The sequence below is a fragment of the Neltuma alba genome, unplaced genomic scaffold, assembly GCF_004799145.2.
Source record: "Neltuma alba isolate B1F8T4 unplaced genomic scaffold, ASM479914v2 tig00007525_pilon, whole genome shotgun sequence".
Lineage (NCBI taxonomy): Eukaryota > Viridiplantae > Streptophyta > Magnoliopsida > Fabales > Fabaceae > Neltuma > Neltuma alba.
In genome coordinates, this window is record NW_021634803.1 from 19,893 (window position 1) to 38,436 (window position 18,544).

Genomic DNA, 18,544 nt, shown 5'->3' on the forward strand with positions numbered 1-18,544 from the left:
ACGTGTCAGGTTTTTGAATAAAAATCTCCCACTCAGAAAAGCAACTTAGCTGTCATTCAATTATTTGGGAATGACATTTCTATTGGTCGTACCAGCTCAAACCCATGGCCATAAGTTTCTGCCGAAGCAAGTTATCATTCAATTATTTCAGAGTTGTTTAATTTTGGAAACTACACGATTTCAATGCCTTATGATTATGAATTTTTAAAAAAATCTTATTTATTTGTCGGGGTAAAATTGTTCCCTTAAAGTCTGCTTTTGGTCGCAGTGGACATTAACTATTCCTACCTTATCATTAATGGCTTCTTCTCCGTCGTCTTCTCCACTTTGGACTCTGCAACGACAAAAGAAAGTAGCCCTAATACTATATACAGCGACGCTTTCATCATTCATTGCCAATTCTGCAGGGTGCCCCTACACCACCATCTTCAGCTTCGGCGATTCAATTACCGATACCGGAAACCTGTGTTTCAGCTTCCCACTCAGGCGCAGCTGCTCTCCTCCCTACGGAGCATCCTACTTCGGCCACCCCACCGGAAGATCCTCCGATGGCCGTCTTATCATTGACTTCATCGGTATTTTGGACTTGATCGTTCATTTTATATATACGTTTACTACTTTAACTTACTATCCTCTCACTTGTGCGACTACAAACGTTATCTATTTCAACTATTTTTTTCCCCTTAATATGTGCTCTTACATCGAAATTGTTCTTTCTATGCAGCTGAGTCATTAAGTATTCCATTAGTGAAACCATATGAGAGAATTAAGAATGGTGAAGCAAGAAATTGGAAGAAAGAGGAGGGAGTGAATTTTGCTGTTTCTGGAGCAACTGCGTTGAATGTAGGTTTCTTTGAAGAGATAGGTATTCACTATGGCTTTACCAATGATTCTCTCAGAGTTCAATTGGGATGGTTCAAGGAATTGTTGCCTTCTATCTGCAATTCTTCCTCAAGTAAGTTCCTAATTTTTCATTCACATATATGTATATAAAGCATGTAATTTACTAATTTCCCTGTAATCTGTATATGGATAAAGAATGGAATAGCCAGTTAAATACACGATGAGATGGTTTGAATGCTCATCGTTATGGTGAGAATTTTCACCAACCAAAAACAATTGCAACTGTTCATATTTAAAATTTTTAAGTGATGATTTTTAAATAATAAATTTTTTGAAAAAACTAATAATTAAGAGATTATTATTATTATTATTATTTTAAAATCTATATTCACTAAAATAATTTTTTTTCCAAAAAGTAGAAATAAAGAAAACATAAATTCGGTGCTCATCACAACTCAATTCCGATGGAGATCAGAGTGTCCTCTTTACTTATAAAGCACACTTTTTCTATAATTTTTTTTTGGCAAAAGTGCACCTGTGATAACTCTACATACAGATTTAATTTAATTATTTAATTTTATAATATATTCTTTCAGCACTTTAACCTTAATAGGTTGGTCATTTGATCCTGTTAATCTTTGACATTTGAAATCGTAAAATTTTTATTAATTCCCATATTTTTGTAATTCTATGGATATCTAGAAATTATGCATTTTTTTATCTTGACTTGTCAATTATTTTTTATTGGCCATAATCGTGATTTTTCTTTTTCATTTTTTATATGATAATATTTTTGGCCAAATTTTCATATGATAATATTTAAAGAAAAAACATGTCCGTTAAATTCAATTAAAAGAATTAAAACTAAAATTAGCCTTTTTAATTATGAAGGGCATTTTGGTCTTTTAGCAACATTTAGAAATCTCCAATTAGGCCTCTTAGCCTAATTAAGAATTTGTTAAAAATGTAGGCTTAAATTAGGATTTTTCTATTTCAAATGGATTTAATTAGAATTTTCCCTAAAGATTTCGTACTAACTATTATTTTTTTAAAAAAATTAAGCTTATATGTCAGTATTTATGCATATTTTATCAATATTTAAACTTTTAATGTTAATATTTTTCTTAGTGAAACTAAAATTAATGTCAGAAAACTACAATGACATCTTATAAAATTAAGGAGGAAAAAAAAATCTTGCGCTGGCAAATGAGTACTTTTGTCTTTTTCCTTTTAATATTCAATTGTCACCTCTAATATAAAAATCTTTTATACAAATTATAATTTAATTTTTTTTGCCAAAATTATAATTTAATTGGAAGTTTAGTTAATGTGGGTCAAATTTCCCCTGACATATTATCTGACACGAGCACTATGGGACACACAACACGTTTTAATCATGCAGGCTGTAAGACAGTGTTTGAGAAGTCACTATTTCTGGTGGGAGAAATTGGAGTCAATGACTTCAAAACGTGTTTTTTTGAGGGAAGAAGATTAGCAGAGATCAAAACTTACGTGCCTCATGTGATTAATATGATCTCTTCAACAATAACTGTAAGATTTTTGAATAAGCTATGCAATTGTTTCAGCTTACATCACACACACATACGTATATCTGTTTGAGTATGTATTGTATCTTACTTTTTTTTTTTTGGTCTTGAGTATAAGATTTAATTGAGGTATTTACTTTAATCTTAAATACTACCGTTAGTCTTTAATATAAGAACTAAATAAATAATTTGAAAAAATTATAAAAATTAGTTAAGTCGGTTAATTATAACAAATATGTGTTGATTTTCCTAAATTATCTTATTTAATTATGTGTATTGAAACTATTTTCTGATGGAAACCCTTACAATTAATAAGGATATTTTAGATAGAACGTTACAAATTTTTGAGGGGTTAAAGTGGATTAAGATTTTATATTTAGAATCAAATTTAATTTTTAACTTACTCTTATATTAAGGAAAAAAGGTAGCATAAGACTTTAATACACAATTTGTCTTTCAAATTCATAATTTTGTTTTTCAAACTATCCCCATGGGTTGTGTATAATAAAAAGGGGTTTTTAGAAAAATCAACACACATTTATAATAGTTAACTAAATTAACAAATTTTATTAATGCCCACAAATTAAGGAATTCAACATATTTTTGGCCGCAGGATTTGATAGATGTAGGGGCTCAAACGCTCATCGTTCCTGGAATTTTACCACTAGGATGTGGTGCAATCTATTTAACAAGGTTTGAGAGCAACAATGAGAAGGACTATGATGAATATGGTTGCTTGATATGGTTAAACAAGTTCATTGAATACTTCAATAAGAGGCTTCAGGCTGAATTAAATCAACTCAAAGAGCTTCATCCTCATGCCAATATCATATATGCTGATTATTATAACGCCGCATTACCACTCTATCATTCTCCCAAAAAATTTGGTAATAATATTGATTCTTCTCAAATCTAAATGACAAATTTGATCTGTGCTATTATAACTTTCTGATTTGTGATAATGTTATGAAATTATATATTACAGGTTTTATGGGTCTGAAAGCTTGTTGTGGAACTGGGGGGGCCTACAATGTAGATTTTACAAAATTATGTGGAGATGAAGGAGTGAAAGTTTGTGACGATCCTTCAAAGTACATAAGTTGGGATGGTATTCATTTGACAGAAGCTGCGTATGGATTGATCGCAAGAGATTTATTAAAAGGATCCGACGCTGCCTCTAAATTTGATGATTTGTGCTTGAAGAACAAAGCCTTTCAAAGTTTTAACAGCCTTTGAAAGTTTTCTACGTTTATGCAGAATCAAACTCGAGATTGCGCACTTCGGTGACCAAAGTCCCTTCTGGATATTAGTTTAATTAGATGCTTGTTTTTTTTTCCCTCAAAAAAGAGATAATTGACCTGTTCACTCCACAAAAATGAATTAATATTTTTTGATGATATCATAAAAATAGAAAGTTTGGTCAAAAAATTAAAAATAAAATAGAAAGCTATTTATTATACTCACCCCGCCCTTTGATGTCAAGGGCACTTGTGGAGGTGTCTTGGAGATTCAAAAAACAACAATACTTACATCAAGTTTTTCACATCCATTATATCAAATTTTTCAGTCATGACCATGTCTCCTATTTTTAAAATATTAATGTTTAATTAATAGCATTTAATTATAAATTTATATGAAATAAAAAAAATAACATATGGACGTGTATGATTGAAAATTGACATAATAGATATATAAAAAAATTAACCTAAATTTTTCCAAATATAAATTTTTTTTTGGGTTACCCGTTATTACATTTTCCATCAATCACCATAGAAAAGAAAAAAAATTAGGATTTATAGTGTGGAATCTCAACCATTAGTTAATAAAAGTCAAATATGGGAAAGTACAATACTTACATTAAATTTTTTTATATGTATTATGTCAAATTTTTTAATCACATGTGTGGTCATGTGTCTTATTTTTAACATATTAGTATTTAATTAAAAATTTACTCCAAAGAAAAAAGAATACATGACCCTGTGTGTTTGAAAAACTTGATATAATACATATAACAAACCTAACATAAATATAAATTACAAACAATAAATTAGCTTAACAAACTTTAAGTAAGTTTATTGGTTTTTTTCATGAAAATGATATTTGTGGCTTATATTCCAAATGGGAGAAAATAGTACAAAACTAAGCATAAAATTTTATGGGGGGGCATAAATTACAAACAATAAAAGTAAAAAAAGGGATTCAAGATAAAAAAAAGAAGAAATAATTATGTTTTACAATCAATAAAAAGTAAAGAGACCCTCTTGTACTTCAAAGAATGCAATACGTATGTCCCACAAGATGGAATAAAAAACCAAAAAAAAAAAAGCCTAAAAAAAGAACTAGAGAAAACAAATGAGCGAGCAAGTTGGTGGCGTATCATATCATCTTTCATTATTGGGTTGGGGATGATCTGTCAAATCAATACTTAACATTTGTTCATTGAAATATGCTTTTGATGGTCTCTTCTGGTTAGAGGTGTTCGTCTCTCTCTCTCTCTCTCTATCTATCTATTAAAGAGAGGATGAAATCTGGAGGAAGGTTTGGAGATATTTGCCCATGTGTTTGCGTTCACTGAAGGATAAATAGGGGACGAACATAATTTTGCACAGAACACTTTAAAAAGGCCATTTTGCTACCACTAGTTTAAACATATTTTTTTTGAAAATAAGATTTTCAATGACGACTGAAAATCCTTAAAAGGAAGCTATGACTATGACTTTCAATCCTGAAAGTCTTTTAAGAGGAGATTTTCAGAAGCAATATTCATGATCGCTGCTCAAAATCTCACTTAAGTGACGTGGCAATGACGTGGAGGTGGCTAGTGATGATGTGGCAGTCGGCGGTGATGACGTGGCCGCCGATGGTGATAACGTGGAGGTCGACGGTGATGACGTGGTGGCCGGAGACGATGACGTGGCACTGGCGGTGATGACGTGGCATTTGTAAAGTCAATTCTTCTTAGGCATTACTTTCAGCGGCGACAAAAAAGTCGCCGCAGAAAAACACTTTCAGCGGCGACAAGAGTGTCGCCGCCGAAAGTGTTTTCTGCGGCGACTGTTTTGTCGCCGCTGAAGGACTTTTCAGCGGCGACAAATGTTGCCGCCGAAAGTGTTTTCGACGGCGACATTTGTCGCCGCTGAAACTTCTAAAAGTCGCCGCTGAAGATATCTTTTAACGGTGACATTTTTAGTCGCCATTGAAAATTTTCAGCCACGGCTGCTACGGCAACGACTTTTCAGCGGCGACTTATCGCCGCAAAAAACTTTCGGCGGCGACTTTTGTACTTTCAGCGGCGACTTTTGTCGCCGCTGAAAGTCAATTTTTTTGTAGTGCTTTGTATAGTGACTAAATGTCTTTGGCAAAAAGACTAGTAACACTCAAAAGTCTTTAAAATCGTAAGTCTCACTTTTAACTATTCCAAAAATGAGGTCCGCAACGACAACTTATAAATCCTTAGCAAGTCTGAGGTCATTTAGATTCATTACGGATAAGAAGTTTTTATGAAGATTTTTAACGTTGTAGTAAAAATTAACTTTTAGTGACGATTTTTTTGTCCTTGCTAAAAATTGTTGCTCAATATCCTTTTTTCCAAAGTTTCATCAAGCGTTTTCGTACTAGATGTTGAAAATTTTTGTTGTTGACTGAAATATTTTTAAAGGAAGTGGAAATAAGAGAAAATTGTAAAATCAATATTCGTGAGAACTATCCAAGCTGTATGCATTATTCATGTAAGTAATGCTTACAACAAGAAAAAAGAGGGGAAAACAAAATAACTTACTCATGGTGGAAGAGTTACAAAGTGAAGGCAATAATTCTTTAAACCAACGCAATTGACTTGTGAGAGAATCATTGGTTGGACAATTGCGTGGATACCCTTATCGTCCGGGGCAAAAAAAAAAAAAAATCCAAGGGGTTGCAATTATTGAACGCAATAAATAAATGAGATTCTTAATATTACCTCTCATTATTTAATATAAGAATAGTTTGACATTTAATTTATTTTTAAATACAAAATCCCAATTCATTTTGTTTATCTTATTTATATATTTTTCTTAAGATAGTTCTCGTAGTAGTTACATATATTAAATGTTTTATTAAATAGTTCTAGCTAATATATATTATTAGCAAGAATATTTTTTAAAAAAATATTTATTTATTATAAATAACTAACATAATCAATTTTTTTAATATGCTCAAATTAATTAACTAGCTCTAATATTAAAAATTGGAAACAGTAATCATCTCATTAGCTCCCATTTTCTTTACTTCGGTGGGACTTTTAAAAATATAACTTTTAAAATTAAAGAATCAAATTAAAACCTTGTATAAAGTTAATGGACTATAAATATATTTTAGTTTTATTTATAGTGTTATCTTTGAATCATCCTTTTTTTTCATTTTTTAATTAATGCAATTGATATTTAAAATTCTTAAGTGATGATTTTTAAATAATAAAATTATTTTTTGAAAAACTAATAATTAATAGATTAGAATTATTTTAAATACCTAAATTTGGTGCTCATTACAACTCAATTCCGATAGAGTGTTCTCGTTACGTATAAAGCACATTTTTTCTATAATTTTTTTTTTTTGCAAAAGCGCACCTGTGATAACTTTACATAAAGATTTAGTTTAATTATTTAATTTTATTATATTCTTTCCGTACTTTAAACTCAATAGGGTTGGTCTCAAAATGAAGATTTCGCACTGATTATTATTTTTTAAAAAAAAAATTAAGCTTATATGTCGCCGCTGAAAGCGTAATATAATAATATATATTTTATTTTACAATATTAATAAACAAATTCAATCTGGCTCAGCGGCAAGAAGATTGGACGCGAAAGGAGACGGTCACAAGTTCGAACCTTGAAGAAGATACATTTAAGGTGAAAATATTTGAACGATGACGTGGCGAGAAGGAGTGATGTGGCGATGACGTGGCGACTAACGGTGATGATGTGGCGGCCGGCGACGATGACATGGCACCGGTGGTGATGAAGTGGCGGCCGGTGACGATGATGTGGCGACTGGCGACGATGATGTGGCGTTGGTGAAGCCAATTCTTCTTAGGCATTACTTTCAAAGTGTATTAAAGTCTTATGTTACTTTTAATCCTTAATATAAGAGTAAGTTAGGAATTGAATTTGGTCCCAAATATAAAATCTCAATCCACTTTAACCCCCAAAAACTTATAATGTTTATCATTCAAAAAAAAATTATAATGTTTTATCTAAAATATCCTTATTGATTGTAAAAGTTTCCATCAGAAAATAGTTCTAATCAAATGAATACCATCCACTACAAAAAAACATACTTTAGGCGGCGACTTTTGGCGGTAACAAAAAAAGTCGCCGCTGAAAGTTCGTTGCTGAAATTAAGACTTTCAGCAGTGATAAAAGTGTCGCCACTGAAAGTGGACCTTCGAAAGTTTTCTACGTTTATGCAGAATTGAACTCGAGATTGAGCACTTCAGTGACCAAAGCCCCTTCTGGATATTAGTTTAATTGAAACTTTTTATTTTTCAAAAAAGAGATAATTGACCTGTTCACTCCACAAAAATGAATTAATATTTTTTGATGATATCATAAAAATAGAAAGTTTGGTTAAAAAATAAAAATAAAATAGAAAGCTATTTATTATACTTCCCCCGCCCTTTGATCTCAAGGGCATTTGTGGAGGTGTTTTGGAAATTCAAAAAACAATACTTAGATCAAGTTTTTTACATGTATATCAAATTTTTCAGTCATGTATGACCATATGTCCTATTTTTAAAATATTAATATTCAATTAATAGTATTTAAGTATAAATTCATATAAAATAAAAAATGACATGTGGGCATGTACGATTGAGAACTTGATATACTAGATATAAAAAAAAAATTGGGATTTATAGTGTGGAATCTCAACCATTAGCTAATAAAGGTCAAATATGAAAAACCACAATATTTATATTAAATTTTTTATATCTATTATGTCAAGTTCTCCAATCATACATATGATCATGTGTTCTATTTTTAAAATATTAGCATTTAATTAAATAATTTAGTTGAAACAAAAAAGAATACATGACCTTGTATAATTGAAAATTTTGATATAATAGATACAAGAACTTAACATATACATAAATTACACACAATAAATTAGCTTAATAAACTTTAAGTAATTTTATTGGCTTTTATGAAAAGGATATTTCTGTCTTATATTTAAAACAGGAAAAAATATTACAAAACTAAAAATAAATTACAAACAATAAAAGTTAAAAAGGGATTCAAGATTTAAAAAAAAGGAAATAATTATGTTTTACAATCAATAAAAAGTAAAAATAAAGAGTAAAGAGAAAAAGAACAGCATGAACAATTATTTCCTTTTAAAGTAGGCGGAGACCCTCTTGTGCTTTAAAAGAATACAATACGTATGTCCCGCGAGATGAAACAAAAAACCAAAGAAAGACTAAAAAAGAACTAAAGAAAACAAATGAGAGAGCAAGTTGGTGGCGCATCATAGAAGTTCTTATTTTAAAAAAAAAAATAATTACAAAATAAATCTTAGAAGTTCCTATTTTTTATTCTGATCATTACAGACTATTTAGATTAGTATTAAAATTTTTTAGTAATTATTTTTTGATCTCATTATAATTTTTTTTACTTTGAAGGCCACTACTAAAAGTCTTGAAAGGTAAGGTTTTCTGCGGGGACAGTCACCACCGAAAATCTTTAAAAGCAGGGTTTGACGATGACCTCGAATGCTGAAAGTGTTTTAAGGGGAGATTTTCAACAGCAATATTCATGATCTTGCTCAAAGTTTCACTTTCAATAGTTGTTAAAAAAAATTTTAAAAAGAAGACTAATAACTCTCAAAAGTCTTAAAATCGAAAGTCTCACTTTTAATTATTCTAAATATTAGTTTTTCAACGACAACTTATAAATTGTCGTTAATGGGCTTACTTCTTATGACAACTTTTAACGCAGTCATAGAAAGTTAATTTTCAGCGATGATTTTTTCAGTTCCCACTAATTTTGTTTTTTGCCTGATTTTTAGTTCCCCCTAAAACTCGTTGCTGAATGTCTTTTTTTTTTTTTCCTTTTAAGTTTCATTAAACGTTTCTGTATTAGATGTTGAAAAATTTTGTTGCTGATAGAAATATTTTTGAAGGAAGTGGAAATAGGAGAAAATTATAAAATCAATATTCAACGTATAATGAGAACTATCTAAGCTGTAAGCATTATTCATGTAAGTAATGCTTACAACAAGAAAAAGGAGGGAAAACAAAATAACTTACTCGAGGAAGAGTTTCAAAGTGAAGGCAGTAATTCTTTAAACTAACCCAATTGAATTGAGAGAATCACTGGTTGGACAACTGTGTGGATATCCTTATCTTCATTAAAAAAAAAATTCAAATCCAATGCGGTTGCAATTATTGAACGTAATAAATAAATTAGATTCTTCAATCTACCTTCCATACTTAATATAAGAGTTAGTGTGATATTCAATTTGATTTTAAATATAAGACCTCAATCCATTTAATTTCGTATATTTATCTATTTTTCACAAAGTACACACATGTTAAATGTTTAGTTTCAACTAATACACATTATTAGTAATTGTATTTTAAAGAAGACAACATTTATTTATTACAAATAACTAACTTAACTAATTTTCTTAATATACTTAAATTAGTCAACTAGCTCTTATATTAGGATCGGAAGTAGTAGTCATATTATTACCTTCCATTTTCTTTACTGTGGTTGGACTTTTAAAAATATTTTTTTAAAAATTAAGGGATCAAATGAAAACATTATATAAAGTTAATGGACTATAAATATAGTTTAGTTTTATTTTTAGTGTTATTGAATCATCCTTTTTCAGTTTTAAGTAAATGCAGTTAATATTTTGTTTTTTTAAAATTAATTACTTTGCAAGATATCATTTTAAAATCTCATTTCATTCTGTCAGTGATATGCACATGGGTCATCAAAATGATGTTAGAATAAAAACTGGAAACAAAGCTTATGAAGTAATAGTTGATGGTTGCTATTGCCACAAATATTGTATACTATTTCTTTTAATTAGAGAAGTAGGCACGAAGAGTATGTTATTACAATTAGGATCGAATTCATAACTTCTTACTTATAGGAGAATTAACATTAATAGATTGCAATTGGCCAAAAAAAAAATATTAATAGATTACAAGGCCGATGGGCTTTCCCCCCTCTTATTTGTATAAACCCAAAGGCTGTTAAATATAATGACAAATATTTTAGTAATATTATTTTATTTAATTTTAGCCAAAATATATCATTTTATTCAATTAAGCATTTTAGTATTTTTAAAATTTTCTCAAAAATACATTAATTTTAATACCTTTTAAAATTATTACGTTATATTCATATTATATATATAATTATGTGTGTATTTAATAAAATTTATGTCTTTTTTCAATTATTTTACATCTAAACATGTTATTTTATATGAAACATGTTTTCTTAAATAAATTATTCAAACAAATTTCAATTACTTAAACTAATTTTCTCGCAAAGGTCTATCTAAATATAGATAACATCATATTAACTAACTTTGACTCTAATTTTTATTTACAAAAGTCAATTACAATAAGTGGCTTTTACCTATAGTACTGAAAATCGAACCGATTATTAAACTCGTTGAGACGGTAATTCAAGAACCGGTGATTCAAATTACTGGATTCAACAGGATTTCAAAGTGATCATGATTTAGATAAATAATTTAATTAAAATATATAAAATATTCAAATATAACTCTTGAAAGAATATGGTTAAATAAAAAATATTAATTTATAAGTAAATGGAATATTCATGTATAAATCAACATAATCTTATAAAACAAAGTTATTAAAGCACAAATTTCATGGAATGTTATTTTTAATTTTAAAAATTTAAAATGATATCATTTCAGGTTTAATAAGGAGAAATAAAATACAATAAAATAAAATAAAATTCAATTGGGTGGATCCGTCCAAAAACTTTTAACCAGATCAATCAAAAGACTGATACACTAGTTCACTAGTCAAACCGGGTTTAGTTTTAATATAATGCTTTTCCAACCTCAATCTAAAAGCAATCTTTAGTTATCAATTTTGTGATCTTAATTTGTAGAGAAATTGTAAACTTGTGACGTCATTGGGTTTTTAAATTTCTGTCATTAAAAAAAAAAAAAAAGCGACTTAGCCGTCATTCAATTATTTGAGAATTGTTTAATTACGATATAGTGGAACTATCGTCCTGGCAAGATTACCTTTGCAAACTATCGTATGACGAAAAAATAATTTTGGATCAGACCCGACTTCAACGTCTAAAGATTATGAGTCAAAAGAATCTTAGTTGTCAGGGGAAAATGTAATAACATTGGTTCCTTTAAGATCTGGTTTAAGATCCTACGTTTCCATTAATGGCTTCTTCTTCATCTTCTTCACTTTGGACTCTGCAACAGCAAAAGACCATAGTCCTAATATTATATATAACGAAGCTTTTATCATTCATTACCAGTTCTGCAGGTGGCCCCTGCGTCACCATCTTCAGCTTCGGCGATTCAATTACCGATACCGGAAACTTGTGTTTCAGCTCACCGCCACGACCACCGCCGTTCAGGCGCGGCTGCTCTCCTCCCTATGGCGAAACCTACTTCGGTCACCCCACCGGAAGATTCTCCGATGGCCGTCTCATCATTGATTTCATCGGTCACTCTCAGATTTGGGACTTATGAGACTTCAAATATTATCTGTTTCAACTTTCTTAATATATATTCTTACATAAAATTACTCTTGTTATGCAGCTGAGTCATTAAGCATTCCATTAGTGAAACCATATCTGGGAATTAAGAATGGCCAACTAAGAAATTGGAAGAAAGAGGAGGGAGTGAATTTTGCTGTTGCTGGAGCAACTGTGTTGAGCGTAAGTTTCTTTGAAGAGAGAGGTATTCCTATTGACAATATCAACAATGATTCTCTCAGAGTTCAATTGGGTTGGTTTAGGAATTGTTACCTGCTATCTGCAATTCTTCTTCAAGTAAGTTCCTAGTTTTGCTATGCTAGATATTGTTCGTGTTTATTATACTATATATATTTTCTTTTATTAATTGTCCCGCGTCAAGAACTTTCTTTCACATTCGCATAAAGCATGTAATTGGCATAAATTGAAGCTTCAATTAATTTGCGTCAAATTGCTCATGACATATTTGACACGGACACTATGGGACATACAATATTGTTTTAATTTATATCTTGCAGGCTGCTAGAAAGTGTTTGAGAAGTCCCTATTTCTAGTGGGAGAAATTGGAGTCAATGACTTCAAAAGATTTTTTCTGGCGGAAAGAAGTTTAGCAGAGATCAAAACTTACGTGTCTCATATGATTAAAACAATCTCTTCAACAATAAGTGTAAGATTTTTGAAAAACTATGCAATCACTTCAACTACACAAACACACATCGATCTGTTTGTGTGTATATGTGTTGTATCTTAGTATTCTCATCAAGGATCTTAGTATTTTATTATTGGTCGCATGACTTGATAGATGCAGGGGCTCAAACGCTCATCGTTCCTGGAAATTTACCACTAGGATGCGGTGCAATATATTTAACAATGTTTGAGAGCAACAATAAGAATGACTATGATGAATATGGTTGCTTGATTTGGTTAAACAAGTTTATTGAATACTTCAATGCGAAGCTTCGGGCTGAATTAAATCAGCGTAAAGAGCTTCATCCTCGTGCCGATATTATATATGCTGATTATTGTAACGCTGCATAGCCTCTCTATCATTCTCCCACAAAATTTGGTAATCTTTATTCTTCTAATCAATACTGCTACCTCCTGTCATTAATATACGATCTAGTTTATAGTTCAATAGATTAGATTGGTGCTATGATAGCATTCTGATTTGTGATAATGTTATGATATTGATTACAGGCTTTAAGGGTCTTAAATCTTGTTGTGGAACTGGAGGGGCCTATAATGTAGATTTTACAAAAAGATGTGGAGATGGAAGCGTGAAAGCTTGTGATGATCCTTCCAAGTGCATAAGTTGGGATGGTATTCATTTGACGGAAGCTGCGAATAAATTGATCGCAAGATATTTATTAAAAGGATCCTAAATTTTGTCATTGAAGAAAAATACCTTGAAATTTTGAACAGCCTTTGTGGTTAGGGATTTGCTGTACTTGTTCGATCAAGTCTGTAAGATTCAGTTAATTTCGAAAGTAAATTTGATCCTCACTACTTACTTTATACCACCACTGGTACTTCATGTAAGAATAAGTTTAACATTTAATTGGCTCATAAATATAAATTTTCAATCTGCTTTGTCTCTCATATATATCCATGTTTTCTAAGATAGTTTTTGCAATATAGTTACACATAGTAAAGATTTAAACATTCATAGCAAGAGTATTTTTAAAAAAAATAGCATTTATTTATTACAAATAACTAATTTAACTAATTTTTTTAATCTACTCAAATTATTTAATTAACTCTTATATTAAACATCAGATGTAGTACTTGGTACTGTATAATTGATATGAAAAGTGACATTCTACGTGACTCTTCTGACCAACATAATATATTTACAAAACTGCGGTGTTTGTTTAAAAAAGTCATTTCATATAAAATTTTAAAAGATTTTCCTGCAGTAGTGGGTGAATCACGTAACTAAACAAAGGACTCAAGAGAACACTATAAATAATTAGATACTCTAAAATACTATAATGCAATTTAGGGGAAGAAGATATCTATAAAGGTCCCATCGGAATAAAGAAAATGGCGAGGGGAAAGCATGGCGAATAAGAAACTCATTTTTTTTTTAGAGAAAATTTCAAAAAATACATGTAAAATTTTAAATTTTTAAATCAGGAATAACTACAAAAAATATTATTATTTGTTTTTTAAATATTGTCAATTATTATTAAAGTGTAGTAAACAAAACTGATTTGAAATTTTGAAATTCAAAAGTATTTTTTTGATATTCTTCCTCATTCAATTATTTCACGCCTGAGATTTTATATTTTAAAAATCGACTTCTATTGTGGCATCCAATACACATATTCGCGTCGGTGTACCAGAAGAATTGTATTCAAGATCATATAATCTTTTTTGTCATTGTTTTTAAAAAGCGATTGATTTTTTTCCATTTCTTTAAATCTGGTGTCTATTTTCTAAGTTTTAAAAATTATATAACAATCACGATCCTTAATATAAAATCTAGCTAGAAATTAAATTTCTTAAATATAATATCTATGTCTCAATTGTCTTTTAAATTTATAATATTTTCTCTAAAATATCATTATTGATTGTAAGCAAACATATTAGGGGTAGTTCCAATACATAAGATTGAAAAGAATAATTTAGAAAAGTCAAACACATCTATTAGAATCAACAAACTTAATTAATTTTGTTAATATTTCTAAATTAGTTATCTATCTCTCCTATTAAGGATCAGCGGTAATATATGTATATCAATAAAAGTAAAAGTTGGATAATATGACTCAATTATCATATTCCGATAATATACGGGACCCACCTAATATCGCAATCAAACCACCCAACTCTGGCGGAAAAAAGGGAAGCTTAACGCACCATACATAAAATTTAGTTTTTCCTACCTAATATCATGGTAAGTTGATAACAGTTATTCTAATAACGCATATATTCCTTCAATCCTATATATAAGGTTGACAAAGGCTATTTTTTGAAATCCTTAATACAAGTCACCTAATCAAATTTATTATATAATGAATGTACGGTTTGAATATTAACTTATCATTCTTAGAGTTTTCAAATCTCATTGATTCTTTGGATAAAGTTGAAAAGTTAAAAAAGTTTAAAACAAAGTTAATAAGATTTAAGATTCTTCTTAGTTTCAATAAAACACGCTAGAAGTGTCTGACAAATAGAATTAGATGAATAGATTGTAATTCAGGGAATATGAAACAATGCTTTTATAGGTCCTACGGAACCGTAGAAAACGGACAGGGAAACAATGGTGAATTAAAAAAATAATGTAGTCGTTGAATTATTTGAGAATTGTTTAATCATGAAGGAACATATCGATTTAAATAATCATAGTGGAAGGTAGCAAAAGTAAAAGCCAAGGCAGATCTCATTAACTTTGAATTCAAAATGGTCATATTCCTACAATTGCAATGGCTTTTTCTCCTTCATCTTCTTCACTTTGGACTCTGCAAATAACGACGGCGTTACTATCATTTATTACCAGTTCTTCAGGAAGCCCCTACACATCCATCTTCAGCTTCGGCCACTCACTTGCTGATACCTGAAACTTCTATTTGAGCTCCCAGCCACCGCGGCTCCACCATTGCCTCCGCCCTCCCTACGGGAAAACCTACTTTGGTCACCCCACTGGCAGGTGCTCCGATGGCCGTCTTATCATCGATTTCATCGGTATATCGCTCAAAACTTCTGGGCTTTGTTGGCTGCTGTTGAATATATATATTATATTTATATGCGCTTTTCTATTATTCAATGTATAAATGTTGTTGGAATATTATGGGTTGTGCAGCTGAGTCTATGGGGATTCCATTAGTAAAACCATATCTGGGAATTAAGAATGGAAAGGTGAAGAATTGGAACAAAGAGGAAGGAGTGAATTTTGCAGTTCTAGGAGCAACGGCATTGGATGTGAAGTTCTTGGAAGAGAAGGGTATTTACAATTGTCCAACCAATGATTCTCTCACAATTCAATTGGGTTGGTTTAAAGAAGTATTGCCTTCACTTTGCAATTCTTCCTCATGTAAGTTCTTTGTTTTCCCCTCTTTTTCCTTGTTGTATGCATAAGTTACATGTATCACATATCATATTTTGATTTCTCTATTTGGTTCGTGTGATTTTTTTCTTATATCTTTTTTTTTTTGGTTATTTAAAATCATGAAACATTATATGAAATACTAGAAAATGAATAAATCATATTTCGTTTTGTGCATATATATATATATATATATATATATCACTGTCTCTTTGAGATGAGTCAAACTATTTATCATAAGTCGTCATTTATCCCAACTTGTCCTAATTACCTTTTTAGGTCTTACTGTTGTGTTCGATCTTATATAAATATGATGGTGTGAGTTCTTTCAATTAGGTGAAAAATGACAAAAAATGGAAATGTTTATTTCATTTTATGTATATTTTCAGCTTTAAAATGAGACAAACTATTTACAATATTTTATGAATGTGATTGTTTTTGTCTTTTCTTCCCTGCCCCTCTTTTTGATTTTCTCTCTCTCTCACACATCCACATCCACGTCCAATAATCTCATTCTTGATTGCTTTAAGTCTTAAAATTCTTCAAAATGCTCATATACTAAAAGCTTTATTTTTGAAGAATTTTTATTTTTAGGGGTATTCTTGACTTTTCACAAATGAAGTATTCTTCCCTATCATTCTTATACACATTTCAAGCAAGTTGTTCGTGTCCCCGCCCCCCATGTATTGCAGGAAATATGAGTAACTTCATACATCTTTCTGCATAGTCCTCGTAATATATATGTTGAATATTACTAGTATCGATTTTTATGTTTTTTTTCCCTATTTCACTTCCTTCAAAAATATTTGACAGTCAAAAACATCTGGTTGAGGTATGCCAGATGAAACTTACATCTAAATTTTTAATGTTCCAGGTTGTGAGAAAATCATTGGAAAGTCAATCTTTTTCGTAGGAGAAATCGGAGGTAACGACTTCAATTATCCTTTTACGTTACGAAGGAACTCTACTCTTTGCATTGCACATCAAGCCTTTAGCCTCACTCTCTCAGCCTTTTCTGATGTTGACCGGGGTGGAAACCCAGATGACTCTCAATCCACTAGTGCATTTGCGATCTATTTTGGCCCCAGTTTAATTGCTTGGAGATCTAAGAAGCAACCCACAGTGGCCCGATCTAGCACTGAAGTGGAGTATATGTCAAGTCCATTGCCACAGCCACGAGTGAACTCATTTGGCTTCAAAACCACTTACATGAACTTCACATTTACCTCCCCACCACCCCCTTTCTCTACTGTGATAATCTAGGAGCTACTCATCTAGTGGCCAATCCTATTTTTCCCTCCAGAGCTAAACACATCTCCCTAGATTACCATTTTGTCCGTGAACGTCTTGTTGCAGGCTTAATTCATATTCTTCATGTTTCCTCTCAAGATCAAATTGCAGATATTCTGACCAAACCTTTAACATCTTCATGATTTACTAGTTTGAAGTCGAGCCCCACTGTGCTACCAGCCCAGCTCAACTCGTGGGGGAATATTGAAGCCCAATGTGTAAATAAAAGCCCACTAGACTCATACAACTAGCGTGCAGGACATTTTGTTGTTTCTCTAGATTCTTCTTGTCATTTATACGTGTCTTCCCAGTAGAAGCTAGGTTTCATTATATGTAGGATATACAGTGTACACAAACATTCAACAGAATACATAGTTTTATGTTTATTGTTTCTCTGCGTGTTGTCTCATTCTTGATTCAACATTCACAAATGAAGGATTACTCTTCCCCATCATTCTTATCCACATTTCAAACAAGTTCTTCATGTTTTTTCATATATTGTAGGAAATATGAGCGAATTCATACATCTTGCTAAATTGAATATTGATTTTTATAAATTTTTCCCCTTATCTCGCTTCCTTCAAAAGTATTTCACAGTAAAAAAAAAAAAAATCTTCAGCATCTGGTTGAGGTATGCCTGATGAAACTTGCATCTAAATTTTTAATGTTCCAGACTGTGAGAAAATAACCGGAAAGTCAATATTTTTCGTAGGAGAATCGGAGGCGACGACTTCAATTATCCTTTTTACGTTCCGAACGAGTCGCGCAGATATTAAAACTTACGTGGGCCCCGCCATTTTGGAAAGCTTTGTAGGACTTGCTTGCATTTTCAAATTTTCTTGGGATTCAAAATTTGTTAACTCTACTTTGTGAGACCTAAATGAGATTTTCCGATGATAAAAATAAAATAATGGATACGAGTGGGACACTTATCACACCTACTCTTGCCGATAGTTGAGACCGAGGCGGATCAGTTATTTCAAAGTGTTCTGGTCTGTTTAGATGCTTTTGGGAAAGCTTTCCGTACAGACGGTAAATGCTTAGGGGCATTTTTGTCAAAATGCTGAGTTAATTCT

The 18,544-nt window shown here is 30.9% G+C and overlaps 2 protein-coding genes and 1 pseudogene across 2 annotated transcripts; all 3 read left to right on the forward strand.

The window, feature by feature from the left end:
- Nucleotides 1-298: 298 nt before the first annotated feature.
- On the forward strand, nucleotides 299-3,626 carry LOC114752728 (GDSL esterase/lipase At1g28590). The gene is made up of 5 exons (XM_028941453.1): nucleotides 299-575; nucleotides 725-955; nucleotides 2,246-2,394; nucleotides 3,004-3,277; nucleotides 3,376-3,626. The coding sequence occupies exons 1-5, from the start codon at nucleotides 299-301 to the stop codon at nucleotides 3,624-3,626; spliced, it is 1,182 nt and encodes a 393-aa protein (XP_028797286.1).
- An 8,187-nt stretch (nucleotides 3,627-11,813) lies between these two features.
- LOC114752729 (GDSL esterase/lipase At1g28590-like) lies at nucleotides 11,814-13,515 on the forward strand (annotated as a pseudogene).
- A 2,241-nt stretch (nucleotides 13,516-15,756) lies between these two features.
- LOC114752733 (GDSL esterase/lipase At1g31550-like) lies at nucleotides 15,757-17,805 on the forward strand. Its single transcript, XM_028941456.1, has 4 exons — nucleotides 15,757-15,817; nucleotides 15,936-16,166; nucleotides 17,053-17,103; nucleotides 17,620-17,805. Exons 2-4 carry the CDS (start codon nucleotides 15,944-15,946, stop codon nucleotides 17,622-17,624), a joined length of 279 nt encoding a protein of 92 aa, XP_028797289.1. The 5' UTR covers nucleotides 15,757-15,817; nucleotides 15,936-15,943; the 3' UTR covers nucleotides 17,625-17,805.
- Nucleotides 17,806-18,544: the final 739 nt, after the last annotated feature.

Excerpts from the sequence above, each read along its gene's own strand:
- LOC114752733 (XM_028941456.1), top strand. The coding sequence starts at position 15,944 with ATGGGGATTCCATTAGTAAAACCATATCTGGGAATTAAGAATGGAAAG. Across the intron at positions 16,167-17,052 it reads ACTTTGCAATTCTTCCTCAT|GTTGTGAGAAAATCATTGGA; the intron begins GTAAGTTCTTTG and ends TTAATGTTCCAG.
- LOC114752728 (XM_028941453.1), top strand. The coding sequence starts at position 299 with ATGGCTTCTTCTCCGTCGTCTTCTCCACTTTGGACTCTGCAACGACAA. Across the intron at positions 956-2,245 it reads TATCTGCAATTCTTCCTCAA|GCTGTAAGACAGTGTTTGAG; the intron begins GTAAGTTCCTAA and ends TTAATCATGCAG. Across the intron at positions 2,395-3,003 it reads TGATCTCTTCAACAATAACT|GATTTGATAGATGTAGGGGC; the intron begins GTAAGATTTTTG and ends TTTTGGCCGCAG.